General features: G+C 37.8%; 2 protein-coding genes across 2 annotated transcripts; one reads left to right on the top strand and one right to left on the bottom strand.

Annotated features, from left to right (window-relative positions):
- Positions 1-5,819: 5,819 nt before the first annotated feature.
- Positions 5,820-10,091, top strand: LOC127450997 (tetraspanin-10-like). Its single transcript, XM_051715478.1, has 4 exons — positions 5,820-5,918; positions 6,940-7,040; positions 8,999-9,121; positions 9,765-10,091. Exons 1-4 carry the CDS (start codon positions 5,820-5,822, stop codon positions 10,081-10,083), a joined length of 642 nt encoding a protein of 213 aa, XP_051571438.1. The 3' UTR covers positions 10,084-10,091.
- Positions 10,092-11,761: 1,670 nt separating this feature from the next.
- Positions 11,762-15,735, bottom strand: pde6ga (phosphodiesterase 6G, cGMP-specific, rod, gamma, paralog a). The gene is made up of 4 exons (XM_051714258.1): positions 15,603-15,735; positions 13,525-13,742; positions 13,339-13,379; positions 11,762-12,638 (listed from the first exon to the last, which is right to left on the bottom strand). Exons 2-4 carry the CDS (start codon positions 13,665-13,667, stop codon positions 12,562-12,564), a joined length of 261 nt encoding a protein of 86 aa, XP_051570218.1. The 5' UTR covers positions 13,668-13,742; positions 15,603-15,735; the 3' UTR covers positions 11,762-12,561.
- Positions 15,736-18,326: the final 2,591 nt, after the last annotated feature.

An 18,326-nucleotide genomic window follows, 5' to 3' on the forward strand; every position in this document is an offset into this window, starting at 1 on the left:
CTGCCAAAACAGAACAAGAAAAAGAGTGAAATATTTTCTCATTTTTGAAGAAACTGTGAAGTTATTATTATTATAAATGAGTGTAATCAAATTGATCACACCCTTATTCTTTGTATACCCTTTTTATACCTTTTAATAAGGGTACCCTTTTTACCCTTACCCTTTTTAAAACTATACCCTTATTGATATTATTCTTATGATTTTAAAAATAAACTGCTTAACTGTTATGAAAATAATGTCAAAATGCAAAAATTCTCACTTTAGCAAAAAATAACTTTTAATTTTTTTTTTATTTTGGGGTGAATGTGATTATGTTTTTCTTGAGATTCACCCTCAAATGTTACGCACTTATGCAACATGGTGCGCATTTCGGTTCTAAATTCCTCCCAGAGGTCTCAAACTGTCTGGGCTAAAAACATCAGCACATCTCAGGGATGCAAGATCCACACATGCAGTGAAGATGATATTCGACAGTAAAGCCACAGAGGAAACACAGATGGGAATAGGAAAGAAAGAAAAAGATTAATGTTTATTCCATTTTTAGGGAGATCCCCCATTTTTTGGAGCAGTGCCAGAACATCTTTCATGCTATGTCTTCAAACGCTGATATCCATAAACTCTAGAGAACAGAGAACCTGCAGTTTATGTCAAATCTGTTGTCCGGCATGCGTCGAACGCTGCCCAAATATAAAGAACGACTGGGGTGAAAACAGAGAATGCCAAGCTGAGCTCAGGCCTTGGTAGCGAATCAGGAGTCTGGCTGATATTCCACCTCTGGATCCTTAATCTGGGCTCAGGTCCCATTCTCCTCAACTGGCTTCAGCCATATGCTTTGATCCAATGCACAGCAATCTGCAGAGCAGGCCAGCGTGGACCTGTGGAAAGAATGACGCCACCGAGTCTTGGATGCCAGAAAGAAATATCTGGCCCACTCGCTTTGTTTTTCAACTCTTGTGCCATTCTACTGTTACATTTCTCTGCAATGTGACTTTGAATTATGTCAGTTCTACAAGATTCTCTCAAAACTGGGACATTCAGGGACCATGAATGCAGCATAAAGGTGTGAAGGCATCATTCTGTATACATTAATATAAAATAATAGATTTCATATGAATTGTATAGATATGCAACAATTTATCGTCCGAACTTCGCCATCAGCCGATAACTGCAATTATTTGCATTATCGGATATTGGCCGATTGTTTTTTTGTTGTTTTTTTCTCCCCTTTTTCTCCCTAATTTGGAATGCCCAATTCCCAATGCACTCTAAGTCCTCATGGTGGCATAGTGACTCGCCTCAATCTGGGTGGCGGAGGACGAATCTCAGTTGCCTCCACATCTGAGACCATCAACCCACGCATCTTATCATGTGGCTTGTTGAGCATGTTACAGCGGAGACGTAGCATGTGTGGAGGCTTCACGCCATCCACCGCAGCATCCACGCACAACTCACCACGCGCCCCACCGAGAGCAAACCACATTATAGCGACCACGAGGAGGTTACCCCATGTGACTCTACCCTCCCTAGCAACCAGGTCAATTTGATTGCTTAGGAGACCTGGCTGGAGTCACTCAGCACGCCCTGGATTCGAACTCACAACCTCCAGGGATGGTAGTCAGTGTCTCTACTCGCTGAGCTACCCAGACCCCTGATATTGGCCGACTGTTTAAAAAACAGCCATTTATCGGGGTCGATTAATTCCCGTCAAAAGGGGGAGGAAAAACAAGTCGGACAGAACCACAAACTATTGGTATCGGTATCGTCAGGTATTGTTCTAAATAATCAGATTTCAGTATCGGCACACACATTTTGTATTAGTGCATCCCTAAAACTGTAAAATTATATAGAAATGTTTAGAATGTTTGTTTGTCATCAGAATATCAGCCAATTTGCGTGTTATTATTCGTCACCATTACACTGTACATTTTCATAGGTTATATAGAGTTAAAACGAATTTGAAGTTAAATCTAAATTTTGCTTTGAATGAAATTAAAATATCAGGCTTTCACTGTCTAAGTTTTTTCTCTAAAATGCTTTATGCATTTTATGTCTTTTTGTCACATTTTCTTTGTTATTTCTTCTGTTTGATCTTTCTAACATCATATTTAATGGAGTGACATTGTGACATTTTTTTGACCACATGGTTCAAACAAAGGTAAGTTTCTCTTAGTCTCTATGTGTACACTTATATTGGCCTCATTAACATCATTATTAACATCGTTATGGCAAAAATCACACTGATCAGTGATTTTATTTTTTTTATTTTATTTTTACAGAAAAACTTGTTTAGGCACAAAGCACAAGAATATTAACTGTAAATAATACGCCATGATGGCCATTATTGGCCATTTCTTTCATTGATGTTTAACCATGTTACTTTCAATATAACAGGGTAGGCACAAAACATGTTTTGAGAAAGAAATGTCATGGGTTATGTTTGTTTTTCAATTACAATTTGTAATGTATTACAAGGCACATCGGAGCTGAGTGACCCTATCAAAATCTACTTAGTTATCTATTCAAATTATATGTATATACATTCCAAACGTACTGTGACAGGGTTGAAATTATTAGCACTTTGACAGTAAATAGCGAATGGTTCTATACAGGGCTGTAACCACAGCGTGGGACGTCCTATCATGAGTCATTCATTCCTATTAGTGATGACGATAACCAGTTCAAGTAACTAAAGACTATGTGTTTTTCATTCTAGATGAATGTAAGTGGATGTGGCAGGTGGTTTCGTAACTTTCTTTTTTTTTTAAGCATGTGATTCTGCTGTAATCATCTTCCATTACATCACCCTTAAATCTAAAAAATTATCTTTTCAAAAATGTATTGGAAAGATTTTTGCATCAGTTAGAGAGTATTTTATAAGAAAGCAGATAGCTTTAAGTCAGCGTAAAAAGCAGAGAAGCAAACAATATAATTTTGTGGAAATGTTTTTAAGTGCCAGAAAGTGACAGCTAAACACACTTTAAAAGGAATGATGAGAGGAAAGATTTTCCATAGTCTTGAATTCTTAGGGAATCTTCATGAAGGCTAGGACAAATAATTACATTTAGTGTATATCAGCAAATATATATTGAATTTGCTATATACATTTTTATTATGACTGGATTCATAAAGAATGTCTCATTTAGTTTCTAAAAATCCCCCAGGAACATTATATTATTAAATAGATATCAAGCATTTTTAATTTCCAACTGTAGGACTGAAGTGATGCGTTTCTTTGCTATGAGATATAAATTTACAGTTGCATCAGAGAATCTTGGTTGACATGTTCAGATTGGCACACAATTTTCAACCCGTTGCCATATTTAACAGGTGGAATTCATTTATCAACATAAAAACATTGAGAAAGTAATAGATTTCCACAAAAATACCAGACTAACAGCTATTCTGTCTGAGACATTATCAGTTTGTCCTGAGAGGTGAATAGAGGGCGAAAATGTCTGAAGATTTTGAGGAGAGATATGGAATCCATCAGATTACCCCATAATTTGTCATACAGGAGATTTGTGCAGTAACTTTTAATGTTTGTTTTATATCACTCTTATAATGTTGTCTACATTTATCACTAGACTTTTTTACTAGAAGCCTATTTCACTAGAAATTTGAATTAGAACTAGATTTTTACATTTTCTAAAGAAAATGTTGGTGGTGCTTGCCTGTACAAAACTTGTAACCACAGCATAAAAAATAAATAAATAAATAAATAAAAGAAAGAAAGAAAAGATTTTTGCTGCTTGTTCGATTAATTTAATGAAAATGACCTAAACCAACACAATTCTAGAACATTTTGTCACAACTTGATTTCATTGCATTCTATCCATTTACATTTGTGAAATGGAAGTTTCCTTAATCCATTTAGTTGGGACTACATGAATCCTGCCAACCAGCATATATTTAGCATTCTAACATTTCCTTTCACTAGTTAGTTCATAAAGAAATGAAAGAGATTTATTTGAGTTACATTAACACATCTAATTTTGTTGGGTTTACCCAATTCAACAAGGTTCTCTCTACACAAAGTGTTTGCATTGAGATTACATAGCAATTTAAAGTTAAGAAAACTCATTTCAAACATGTGGAACCACTATCCATGATTGAATCAAGTTCAGCCAAAGAGCTATTTTTATTTATTTATTTTGAGTGAATAGGGACTCTGTTTCAAAACTGCATTAGTAAACCCAGAGTCTTTCTAGCAAGTCAGTCCACTGCCGGCCATCTTTGAACACTCTCTGGAAGCTATTTCCAGTCATGCCAGTGCAGCTTCTATCTACTTGAATGGAGAAAGACCGAAATCTTAAAAACAGTTGGTCAAGATTACGATCAAAGAACATATTTCAAATCAGCAATAACATCTGACAATACTGGAATCATAAATTGTGATTTTTTACCTCATATTACTTTAAAAACACAGTTTACCTGGCTTGTATCACTAATGCGCATGTGCGTTCTACAGTTGATTGACAGGAGATGTCTGTATCTAAAAGGTGATTGGCTCTTTTAACTGTAAGGCAGGACTTGCTTTCTACATCTGTTGACTGTTGGGCACTCAGAGCTCTCTGGTTGAGCGTTCCAATTTCTCCCATTCACTTTAATAGAAGTAGCCCATCTCTGCTTAATAATCTCTGGTAAACCTCATTTAGATATGCAGTAGGAAGAGGCTGCACAGTTATACAGAGTTTGCATAGACAGCTGTGTAGCTGGGTCTCTATGAATAATATTTGTGGAATATTTTTTGTTGTGAGATGGTTATTTGGTTGTTGATGGAGATGTGAGAGGGAAAATCTGCTCATCTCATTCCTAGAATACCTCCTGTGCAGAGATCTCCCCTTCAAAAAGGAGCTCAGTGGAGACCTGAAGTCAAGGTCAGCCTGGAGAACTTCTTGTTGTGAGCACATCTGGTCAAGTAACCACAGGAAAACTCCTGGTGTATTGATTGTACACATACATCATGCTAATTTTATGTTCAGCTTAATTCCAGTAGACTGCAATTGTTTTCCCTTTCCATGAACCAGTTGGTTTACTGCCATTTATGCAAAAGCCAATGAAAACATTTACGGATAGAATTTTATGTTTGAGATTTAGCTGTAATACTAATCTTAAGGAAGACATTTGTTCCAAATGTTACAATTTATGTAGTAAAATATAAAAAATGTATTGTTGCTCTTTGTCAGATGATGTGTAGTGTATTCAATGTAAAAATACTTTCAACTTTTACAGCTAAAATGCAGAGACAACTGTAAGTAAGTCATTCACTGGTTGATTTTCCCAAAAACCTGTTAGTAAAAAATTATTATTTTTTGCATTTGATGCTGCTAGTGATACAGCTTTTAACAAAACAATGAAAATTTGTACTGTATATGTTTAATATATGCCTAATATTGTGGGCTATTCAGAAAATAAATTACAGTTTTTTTTAAGATGAATAATAAAAGAGCCCAATAATTACCCAATTTAAAACATGTGGGTTCTGTAATCAGCTTGAGTAAACTCAGCAGGATGGCTTTATTGTGCTTGATTAACAGTTGTGGAGCAGTTATTGGCATCTTGCCATTGCTTCCTGCCTTTTTGTGTGAGCTGTACATGATCTGTTTTAGTCCTCAGGGCAAGTAGATGCCCAGCAAAAAGAGTTCAACACTGACCCTCTAATCCTCAGTACTGTGACTCTCACATGATGCTGGTATGCCATGCTACGGCCCACTCGCTTTGTGTATGACTCCCTCGTTCTGTCTTCTTGACCTCTCAACCGACCAACATCCTTGGAAGTCTGGAGGACATACAGAGTCTACTCCCGTTATTTGGGAGACATGGGGTTTTTAGGCTTTTCATCTTTTAGGAGATTTCTGTTTTTCTGGGATCGATGGACTAGCTTCCAGAATGGAGAAAAAAGGCCTCTCATATCAAAAGTAATGTTATTTCCTTAAATTAATAATGTCTAGTGGCTAAATTTCTGTCTGTTGATTGTAATTACCATTGGCTTGACCAACAATGTGAGTTTTGGGGTGCGAATATCTGTTTGTACAACCAGTGGGAGATGGGGGGAGTTTCCTGGATTTTGTTTGGAAAAATGTGCCTATTATTCCATTTGGTGACGCTAGTGTTGCAGAAGACCTTCATTTTGTCAACAAAATTATGTTTTTTACTTTATGGAAAAATAAATTCCATCCTCTGATAATTTTTTATATTTTTTGCACACACTGTTTGCATTGTTTCAGCACCCGATTCACCAAAGGATTATGCAAATCCAGTAACAGTGCAAACACACCAACAAATGAGTTTGAACACAAGTGCAAGCCACAATTCCCTATCTTGCAGGCCAATTTGGTGTGTTAGGTTGTGGAGGGTGCAGCAGACTTCCGCAGTCTGACATACTTTAAAATTTCTTTAAATGCTAAAATTGCACTCAGTTACACCACATTTTGGATATATCCTGGTTATAATGCTCTTTATTATTTTATTATCATTGATTGCTAGAGAATGGGCACAAATGGCTATTTTTAAGCAAAATAGCATTTACTGCCTGTTTCAACTGATGTTGATGTTGGTGTCAGGTCAAGTTTATGTCAAGGTCATGTTTATGTCTCAAGTTTATAGTTAGGGTTTTATTGGATTTCACTTTTGTTTAATAAATTGCACTTGGGTTCTTCAGTTCCTCTTCATCTTCATCATTGCCAGTACCAGCAGCTATGTTACAGAAATACTTGACCAAACAATGAACCCAGCAATCCAGCTCCTCCACCTACGTCAGGGGAATCATCCCCTGGAGGACTATGTGGAGAACTTCTACCATTGGCCTGCCGGGTGGACTTCAATGAGGTTGCCCTCAAAGACTGTTTCCGATTTGGACTAAATGAGCCTATCTCCACTTTGATGCCTGGCGGTCTCAGTTCCCTCAGCCTCACTCAGTATATCGACCTTGCCCTGCAGATCACTTGTTCTATGTTCATTGAGGGGGAGGTGAATGCCGTGCCAGAGTTCCACGACATGGCCGCCGAGCCAGAATTCCACGACTTGGCCACCGAGCCAGAGTTCCAAGACATGGCTGCCGAGCCAGTGCTCCACGTCATGGCCGCCGAGCCAGCGTTACACGTCATGGCCGCCGAGCCAGAGTTTCACGTCATGGCCGCCGAGCCAGAGTTTCACGTCATGGCCGCCAAACCAGAGTTTCATGTCATGGCTGCCGAGCCAGAGTTTCACGTCATGGCCACTGAGCCAGAGTTTCACATATTGGCCACCGAGCTAGAGTTCCTCATCATGGCCGCCAAGCCAGAGTTCCTCGTCATGGTCGCTGAGCTAGCGTCATCTTTTGTCACAGTAACGCCTCAGCCTGCTCCATGCCACATCACAGCAACACCTCAGCCTGCTCCATGCCACGTCACAGCCACGCCTGAGCCTGCTCCATGCCATGTCACAGCCACACCTGAGCCTGCTCCATGCCACGTCACAGCCATGCCTGAGTCTGTTCCACGCCATGTCATGGCCACATCTGAGCAGTCGGACCTGGAGATGGTTCCCACCCTTGTACCCACCCTTTGTTCTCTTAAGCAGGCAAGGGGAACTTTCAATCCTCTGACCCCACCTGGACCCACTGAGCCCTGGACTTCGCCTTGGTCTGTCGGTCCCTCGACATTGCTTTGGCTCTGCGTTCCCTCGGCTCCACTGCAGTCCTTCAGCCTGTCGGCTTTGCCAGGATCCCTCGTCCCTCTGGCTCCTCCTTGGTCTGTTGGTCATCTGGCTCTGCCTTGGCTCTCCGATCCTCTGGCTGCGCCTCGTCCTTCTGATCCGTCAGCTCCACCGACCTCCTTCCCTATGGCTCCACCTTGGTCCTCAGTCCCACCGGCTCCGCTTTAGTCTTACGATCCCCCAGCACCGCCTTGCTCCTCCGAGCCTCCGGCACCGCCTTGGTCCTCCCTGCCGCTGGCTACACCCTGGCCCTTCGAGTCTTAGGCTACTCTCCGGGTATCCAGTTCTCCATGGCTCTGCCCCTCTCACGGCTCCGCCTTCCATGGCTCCACCCCTCGAGCCTCTCATGGCTCCACCCCCCATGGGCTCTGCCCTGATCCCATGCTCCACTTCTGCCAAGCCATGCCTCAAGACCACCCCCCAGCTCCCTATTGAACTTTGAAATGTATGTCATGTTTTATGTGTTTTGTTCATGTGTTGGGGTGTCGGAAGCCACCCCTTAGTGTGGGGATATGTCATGTGTATTTTGTTGATTCTTGTATTTCATGTCTTTTATTTTGAAAATTCCAGTTCCTGGTTCATGTCATGTGGTTCCCTAGTCATGTGATTCCTGTTTTCCCTCCATGTTCATGTGTCTTGTTTTCATTGGTTTATTGTTTAATTATCTTGTTTAGAGTTCTGTTTGTTCATTGGTTTGTTCTCCCATGTCCATGTATTTGAACCCTCATGTTTCTTTGTGAAGTATTGTATATGTTTGGTACGCTGGTCATGTCAGGTCAAGTTTATGTCAAGGTCATGTTTATGTTTCAAGTTTATAGTTAGGGTTTTGTTGGATTTCACTTTTGTTTAATAAATTGCACTTGGGTTCTTCAATTTGTCTTCGTCTTCATCATTGCCAGTGCCAGCAGCTACGTTACATCAGCACATACAGCATCTGGTTAAAATTGATTGCATGTTCTTAGCGAATAAGAGAAGTTTTTGCACTGAAATACCACATACAAAAGTGCTGCAACTGTGAATTCGCAAAGAGCAAGTTAACATGCATGATCTTACAACGTTTATGCTTAAAAAGCAGACATCATATAAGGTCATGCAAATACATTTTTCTTATATTGGGTTGAGGTCAAAAATGGTTTCATTCACCAAGAATAATCTGTTGATTTTTTTAAGTTTTCTGAATAAGCTGATTTTACATAATTTTCAGTGTATTGGTAAATGCATTCAAATTGATGATGCTAATCAACTGACATCCAAATTCATAAAAATTCTCCCTCTTCTTCCAACAAGGGAGATGTGATATCAGGGGGTGCCTGGCCTCTATGGTGTGGTACCAAGATGATCTGGACCTGAGGTTCATCACTGATGAGATCCAGACAGTGCTGCAGTGCTGTTGGGCAGATACATACAGAGATTGGGAAATCAATGTGTGAGTGCACAAGCAAAATGAGTGGAAATCGAGAAAGGGGCTGACATCATTCGTAATTTCATTTAGTTTCCAAGGCTGCAGTAGTCCAAAGTTCCTGTTAAGTATGCAGATTACATAACCTAATTTGAAAATGAGAACCCCTCGAGCATTCGTTGCTTTCCAACTATAAGTTCTGAGCTCATAAATGGTGGTGTTGTTTTTCTCCTACTTGTTTTTCTTGATCTTGCTTGTTCTGTGTGTTTTATAATGAGTTTCAGTATATAACAATAATGGAAAAACATTTTGCCAATATGGACGAAAAATTTGTTATTCAATAGAATTTAAGGGTGAACTGAGTAATCTTTTCGGCAACCACGCCCAATAACCTGGCATTTTCTTCTTTCTCTGTCATTGGATCTTTTTTTCCCCCAATACAATGAATGTGAATGGTGACTGAGGCTGTCTTTCATCTTAGCATGTCCTTTTGTGATCAGCAGAAAAAATAAAGTAATACAGGTTCTGAATGACATGAAGATGAGTAATTGATGACAGAATTTTCATTTTTGGGTGCACTATTCCTTTAAATCCAAACTGCATGCAAAAGCATGATGACATGGGGCAAATCCATTGCTGTGCCTTTCCAATATCCCTTTTTCTGTCACAGATATTTCAACTGTCCGGCTCCAGGGGTCCAGGCCTGTGATGTGCCCCCATCCTGTTGTGTAGATCCACTGGAGAATGGGACCGTGTGGAACTCCCAGTGTGGAGTAGGTGCCCTACAGCTGGACGAGTTCTCTGCCCAGAGCGTCATCTTCCTTGGCGGCTGTTTGGGAAGCATCTCGCGCTGGATAGCGCACCACGGTGGAGTCATTAGCATGGTGGTTATAGTTCTACTGGGAGTCCAGATTCTTACTCTGGTTATAACAGCACATCTGCTGCGGAAGATACAGTGGAACAGAGAGCAAAATGGTGTATACTCATAATGACTGCAATAAAAGGATCAATAAATGTTTTCAACAAAACAACACTGTGCCATAATGATTCTCAGACATCTTGGACTTCATTTGCACTGGGTATCTTAAGATCTTAAACTATTGTTACACTCTAGAAAAAAAGTCTAGTTTTATAATGGCATGTAAAAATCTTGAAAGCAGTAAAATGTTTCTGCCTGTTGTTATTGTTGGTAAATATTACCAATGAAACAAATCAGGGAAAGTTTGTTCAAGATCTTATTCTTTACAGATGAATGGTTCTGTATACATACAATAAGCTCCAATCAGTATTTGGACAAGTAGGCCAAAAAAGCGTCAGGGGGGGCAATAGAGTTACCTTCAAACATCTGTGTCATTAAACTGGATGTGTTATTATTCAGGTAAGTTACCATAAAATACTGACTTTAACTTACTTTCTCAGCAATATTCTCTTTGAACTGTTACTCATGACAGAAGTTGACTTGATAGCGAAATCTAGTAGAAACTGAAGATTCACAATAATGTCCACTATAGCGGCCCTTGTGGCAACATTAAGAATGCAACGCATCCTTGCGTTGGGTTATGAATTCCGGTCTGAAGGCCAAAACATACTCTAAGCAAGTGCTTGAACGCAGATGTGATTGCTTGGCCACCGCATTGCCAATGTGGCATCCGGTTGAATATGCCTTACATGTGTTCTTGTGTTACCGTGGCGGAAACAGACCTCAGTACTCAAGGGGGCGATAGAGATACCTTCAAAAGTCTGTGCCATTAAACTATATTTGTTGTTATTCAGGTAAGTCACTATAAATATATTGAATTTAACTTAATTGCTTAGCAATATTCTCTTCGAACTCTTGCTCCACCATGACAGTAGTTGACTTGAAGAAGCGGACAGTTCACAATAATGTCCACTATAGCGCCCCTTGTGGCAAAATGAGAATGCAACACATACTTGCACTGGGTTATGAATTGCAGTCTGAAGGCCAAAACATACTCTATGCAAGTACGTAAATGAAGATCGGCCACCACATTGCCAACGCTCCGTCTGGTTGAACATGCTTTTCATGCATTCTTGTGTTACTCAAGGGGGCGATAGAGTTACCTTCAAACGTCTGTGCCATTAAACTGGTTGTGTTATTATTCAGGTAAGTCACAATAAATATATTGAATTTAACTTAATTGCTCAGCAATATTCTCTTTGAACTCTTGCTCCACCATGACAGTAGCTGACTTGAAGAAGCAGACAGTTCACAATAATGTCCACTATAGCGCCCCTTGTGGCAAAATGAAAATGCAACGCATACTTGCACTGGGATATGAATTGCAGTCTGAAGGCCAAAACATAGCAATATTCTCTTAAGACTGTTGCTCATTCATGTTGTTGACTTGAAAGCGAAAATTTACTGTAGAAGCGGACAGTTCACTAATGTTCGCCATAGCACCCCTTGAGAATGGAACATGTACTTGTGCTCTGAACTGCGCTCTCTGACACATTTCAAAATGCAGTGATGCATTTCGTAGCAAGGCACGAAACCAAGCTTGTGTAGCTAAAAGCATCTGCACCGCACTTGTGTGGGGTATGTTTTGGCTTTTAGACTGCATTTGGCACATAATATACTGTAAGTCTCAATATGCGTTTGATCAGAAGTTGAGGAACCACTCAGCAGTCTGTTAAAAAGTATGAAAATCATCAAGCTTTATTTTATATTCAAACCCTTTCTGTTCTGCTGGGAATTGAGTCGGATCGGGTCTTGTGTATCGACTCAATCTTGTACAGTTCTCCAGCATCATAAGGCCAATAAACCGGGCCAAATTCTCGCAGAGAGCTGCTCCCAGTAATTGCTCCATGAGCAGATGCTGAGACCCCACAGCACCCAAACAAACTTTGTACAAGACACAACTTGGCAGCTTGACAAAATGAAAACATAAACATCCATCATAAAAAAAGAGTCTACAGTTCAACTACTGCTACACATTGTACATTAATGTTTGCAGTGTAACATGTAAATAAAAGCTTGAAAAAAGCAAGAAGTGGCACCTAAAATACCTATTACATGTCAATATGACAATGCTAATACTCATAATAATTAAGAAACAATAAAAAAGTAAGAAATAATTATGGAAATTTAAAAGGATAGTTTACACAAAAATGAAAATTCTATCATCATTTACCCTCATGTTGTTCTGAACCTATTCTTTCATTCAGGTTTGAAACGACATGTGGGTGAGTTATTAAAGTCTAAATTTTCACTTTTGAGTGAACTAGCCCTTTGAAAGTGGTGACAGATCTAGTTGTACATTTTGAATCATTATTTGAAGAGTACTAACCAAACTTCTACCAAAGATAAATTGAAGACATTGTGTGTATACATTAATAATTAAATGACATATTAAGGTGCGGGATGTTGTCATCTATCAGATGCTGATGATCCAAAGATAATCTGCAGTCGATGTGTGTAGTGGGAGGTGTGGAACGAGGAAGTGACCTCATATGATGCCGTACTGGGCAAGTTCATGCAACTCCAGGTGACTAAATGCTTCCCATGGGCAGATCACATTAAAGTCTATGAGAGAAAACAATATAATTACACAATCGTCTCAGGCCATGTCCATACTAATATGCTTTCATTTGAATATGATTTAATTTCACTATGTTTATGGCTATCATCCACATTGGAACACCACTGAAAACTGAGACTTTTAAAATGCTCTCAATAACCGCACACTTTGGAAACTATGAAGTTAAATAAATACATTTCAAACTTAAAAGGAGTAGCGTAGACATCAATATTTCAGATAGGACTTAAAAATATACAGTGGGGTTCAAAAGTGTCCCCTTGTAAAAAATCCTTCTATTTTTCAATTTAATTACTTTTTTCTACATTAATGCCTTTTTTATTTTCATCATAAATGCTCATATATCAAATTTGAGTGAAAAGTTGAATTGCAAAATGAACATGATTTTCATAATTTCTTTGTCCCCCTTTTGCTTTAACGAAGATGCTTTCGAGCTAGCATGAACAAAAAATGTATGATCCTGATGATAACCTGTTATCCAGCATTATTTGAGAATATTTCAGAATCTAAAATTTTTCTTATGCATTTTACATCATAATGCTTATTTGTTTAAAATGTTCCTAAATCATAAAACTATCTGTTTATTTACAGGTTTAAATTAGATTTTGAATCCCAGGTTTTCACTGTGGACTTTTTAATCCCTCTGTCTATACTAAATATAGTTTTTGTCTCAGAAGTTGTACGCACCAGTTCCCAAGCCCTCCATTCCAGGAATTTCTTCGCCAAATCTAAAAAAAAAATAATAATAATAATTTGACCAATATTGTAGGAAATTTTATCTAACATATATTATCTAACATATCAATATAGTGTAATCTATTTGAGCAATGTTAAATCCATCTAGCAGCAATAAAACCACTGAAAATAGTTTACCCAATGACACCTCTCTTGGGGGGTTTGCTCTTGAACTGCCGTGTTGACCTCTGTTTGAACTTGGGCGGGCCCTTACGGGGACTGCTGGGCGCTGTGGCCCGTGAGGCAACCTTGCTGTTCGCTTTAGGCTTTAAGGACTCCATAGAATGCTGATTTGCTCAAGAGCTTGAGGAAGCCAATAGCAGGTCCTGGACACTGATTAGATTTGATGTATTGATCTGTAGAAGATTAAGGGGACAAGATAAGATATGAAAGTTTGTCTGAGTTTGCTTGGTTTCAAAAGTTGGTGAATTGAGGCAGAACCAGTAGAACCGGTAGTTCAGAAACTACATCAACTGGTTAATATCATCAGCTGTATACATATTTTTGCATTAGAAATTAATTGAAATGAAAATGAATGGTCTTTGAATTTTTTTTGAACCTCCAAATTGAAATCGAAATCGACCAGCTGTATCGAAATAACATAATTACAAATAATTCAATATTAATGAATGTTGATTAATGATTAAATACTTTTAAATAATTATATACATAATAAATATAATAATTCAGATAATTAAAATACATTACAATATTGTGGCAGATGAGTTTAGCCAATACAAAAGTGTGGTTAGAAAGCAATATAAAGTTTTATTTCCATATTATTGAACATGAGCCTTTCATTGGGCTACATTTCTTTTGCAATTGAATTCGTCAATTTGTCAGAGGAAGACTTATTATAAGGACTTTTCAAAGGACGTGTATGTACATATGCGTCAGACACTTTTGAAGCAATCCGTAGCCTGATAAACATTGTATTTTTACACACTGTGTCAAGTTCAATGTAGTTTTAAACTTATAAAAAAACTTTTCAAGAACTCCACATTTGGAGTTGTGTTCCGTCCCACTGTGTTTGAGCACAAGAAGGCGTCTCAATCTTGCGCTGTCTGCTATACAGCTGCACGTTGCTGTACTGCTGGAGTTGCGCTTACTGCCCCCTGCTGACTCGTAAAAACATGAAGGCGAATGCTCCTTCTTACGGGACAGGGGCATGATTAAATGTGTTAATTTTTTAACACGTTATTTTTCATTTTATTAATCACACTGATTTAACATGTTAAATCGACAGCCTTAATAATGATAAATCCCTGGGTGGTCAGTGTCCAGACTCAGTGCTTGAGGTAATGATCTAGACTCCTTTAATCCTTCTTATAATGATGTCTCCCCCCTTCAATCTGCTGTCCTGAGGGTTTCTGATTAATCTCATTAGATGAAGGTCAATGCACAATAAGTAGAATTTGTTTTGAAATCTTCTATTCATCAACTAATGCACATAAGGAATTCTTTGTGCTTACTGTCCAGGTACTAAAGCATTCTTATGGTGTAACAGAGGAAATAATATAAACTTCCCACAAACTTTACCCTGTTATACCCATTTCAAAACATGAAATGTCGATGTACTAAAGAGACAACCATTAATTGTTGATATTCAGGCTATTACAGTAACCCCAACGCATATTTAACCTCTTAAGCCACACTTAAAATGTACAGTATGAATGTCATTGCATTAGAAACAAAACACTACAACCAGCTGACATCTGTAAAAAATGATGCTGGAGCTTTTCTCAGAACTAACTTTTCTGAACCATTTTTGCAATGACTTTTAATGGTGTCAGTTTGATTTTTAGCGGATGTGCTATGAAGCCAGTTCCCCCCAAGTTCACACAGGTGAGTTCAGCACATTAACTAAAGACATGTTCTATCAACATTTGACAACCACAAAGTGCCCCAATTTGTGTCTTTTAATCAAACACATTTCTTTGAAAAATCTGCTTGTGCTATCTTTCTGTAAAATAAACTCCAACTGGTTTGATTTCAACTAATGCAATGCCATTCAGACATTTTTAAGTGTGAATAAGTGTCCAAATACTTTTTTGTTGTCACTGTGTAATACATATTCATACAGTATATGCAAACATTTGGGTATTTACTTTAACCTCTAACTACTTGAAGTATAACTCCTTTTCCATAATGACAACAGTTACAAATGATCTTTCTATCCCAGATGTTATGTTCTGTTTAAAATCAGAATTGCTCACCTGCTTGTCTGGATTTCTCTGTGTCTGTATAATGCTGAGGTGGTCAGAATACTGCTCTCTGTCAATAAACATACGCTTCAACTCTTATATAGATCTGATCATCATAAGGGGATTATACTGTACCTGCCCACAGCTGCCCTCCTCTTTCCAAAACAGTGTCACAGTCATCAACCCTTAAAAGGTAACTGCGGCCTCACATGTACTCACATGTACAGATACTGTATGGGGTTAATCCTGTTTGTTTTCCATTGATTATGCAGTATTAAGTTAAACACAGTGGTTTGAATATGAGACTTTTATTGGTTTGTTGCTTCTTGAGTCCAGTGCTTTTCTATTTTGAGCTTGGTTCTGTTTGCTGTGTTCATACATTTTCTTTTCTTTTACATTTTTATATACATTGGGGTCAATAAAAGTCCGAGACCACTAGTGAAAATACCTAATTATAAGCATATTATCAACATAATAATTGTACTGGAAAGTTGAATTGAAGATTTATTTAGTGACAGCATGCACTGGAGTTGGACTTTACAAGTTTGTGCAAAGCCTTATGATCCATGTTATTCAGATTCGACAATGCACCAAAGAGCATCACGAGAACTGACCTTTTGTACAAAGGAGTTGGCACGATCAATGCTACACATTTGCTTATTGATTAGTGACCTAAAAAAAATAGAGCAGAATATTTTAGAAATATTTTTTATTCATTTTGTGCCTTTGCGTTTTTGTTCTTGATTTGTCCAAATCTTAAAACACCTTCCAGGTGTTTAATTCTAGGTTTAAATTATATTTTGAATCCCAAATTTTCAGTGTGGTTCAGATTTTTGGACCCCACTGTATATTATATTATATTATATTATATTATGTAAATCTTAAAATTGTTTATCGAGTATATTATTACATATATTATACTATATGTTTAAGTGTAAGTTTTCTTGCTGTATATGATAATGTACAAGGCAATAATTTACTTTCTGGGTAAGCCACTGTACAACATTTAAATTCTTTGTTTTGAAATATATGAGCGCCTACCACCCCAAACAAAAAAAGTAGCTAACTAGAAAATATTTATAACTAAATTACTATCATATAATAGGCTTAATATTTAATCCTACTATAAATCTTACAGAATTTATCTGGCACAAAAACAATGGCAATTATACAAAAAGGGTGGTAACATTACATTGAACTAATTAATTCATATTACACAAAACATACATTGAACAAATTGATTTATAATAATTACATACAATAATACATATACAATAACAGAGTCATGTCGTCTGAGTGTAATATTTTTGCTTCAAAAAAGAAGATGCATTATGCATGGACTCAAGTGAACCAATTTATTTTTTATTTATTGACTTTGTTTGAAATATGGCCAAAGCAAACATATATGCTGACAGGACTTGGTTTGTGACCACACATCAGAATATTCCAGATAAATGTGTTGATCAGTGATTTTGTTTATGCAGTCTTAGAACTATAAGCAGCTCACGTGCAGTATGCACACACATGACAAGTCTAAGGTGGTCATCCTGAACCTCATGCTCTACTTATGCAACACTTTTTTTCTGAATAGCCCATCCAGACGTCCCCTGTGTGGTGTGAGCCATCAGTTCAGTGTGATCAGCAGTCTGTAAATTAATCTGAACATCTCCATTCATTCAGAGAATGGATTAACATGCCTCTCCAATCTGAGCAACACTCTACCTCACAACAGTAACTCAAGTAATTTATGTATACGTTTCTATCTCACATCTGCTTCTATAATATATTTATATTATAAACATTATCTATTGAGTTTTATGACAAGCCCGAGAAATATTCTGTCCTTGTTTTGAATATAGGACAAAAACATTAGCTATATTTCATGATTCACGTGGCCCAAGAAATCTAAAGGCCATGTGATAAACAGTATCCGTGTGAGTCCTTCTTAAACTCACACAGCCAGAAATGGAAAGCTATGAGGAAACACATTTTTATTGCATGTTTTTAAGAGTTACATTCAGGAGAAATCAATAAAGACAAGAGTTTCAATGCAAGGGAATCAAAAGGCCATTTGAATGGAGCAGCAGTAAAACAAGTCTGCTTTACGGTTTGTCAAATTCAACAGTAAAATTGTAACCCACACCAGTTTTGCATGAGCAACCACTATATTTTATTCCGTAAACCTCTACAGTATATAATTAATCCACTGTATATTCAGACTTTGAATCATTATAGAAATTGTATTTAATTCGAGAAAATAAAATCAGCATCTTTTTGATTGTCATTATCCATTCATCCATTAGGCACATGGTAGTAAAATGTTTAAAGGAAGCTGAGCTTAAAACCAAACTTAGTTCTAATATTTTTTTGGTACCATAATCAAAGACTCAATCTGGTCCAGTTGAAATGATTATGTCATTTTTATACATTTCAATATTTTGTTATATTGAGACAGGTTAGTTATTTCAGCTTACCAATGGCTGTGGGACAAAACTGCACTTTGTGATATCATAAGAGTTTCTTATAGCATTATGAATGTTTCCAGTATTCTCTCGACTGAAAAGTAGCAAGGTTTCAGCACAAGTACTTAAAATATATGCATACTGTGGGAATAGTCTGATTTTGATGCCAGATCTCTGTGAATTCTCTCACTTTGACAGATCCTGCAGGGTTCATGCATTGTTGGTAATCATAGCTGTTAGTATGAGAATTACCTCAGTACATGTTTGGGTTTTA

The sequence above is a fragment of the Myxocyprinus asiaticus genome, chromosome 13 (assembly GCF_019703515.2).
Source record: "Myxocyprinus asiaticus isolate MX2 ecotype Aquarium Trade chromosome 13, UBuf_Myxa_2, whole genome shotgun sequence".
In the NCBI taxonomy this organism is placed as follows: domain Eukaryota; kingdom Metazoa; phylum Chordata; class Actinopteri; order Cypriniformes; family Catostomidae; genus Myxocyprinus; species Myxocyprinus asiaticus.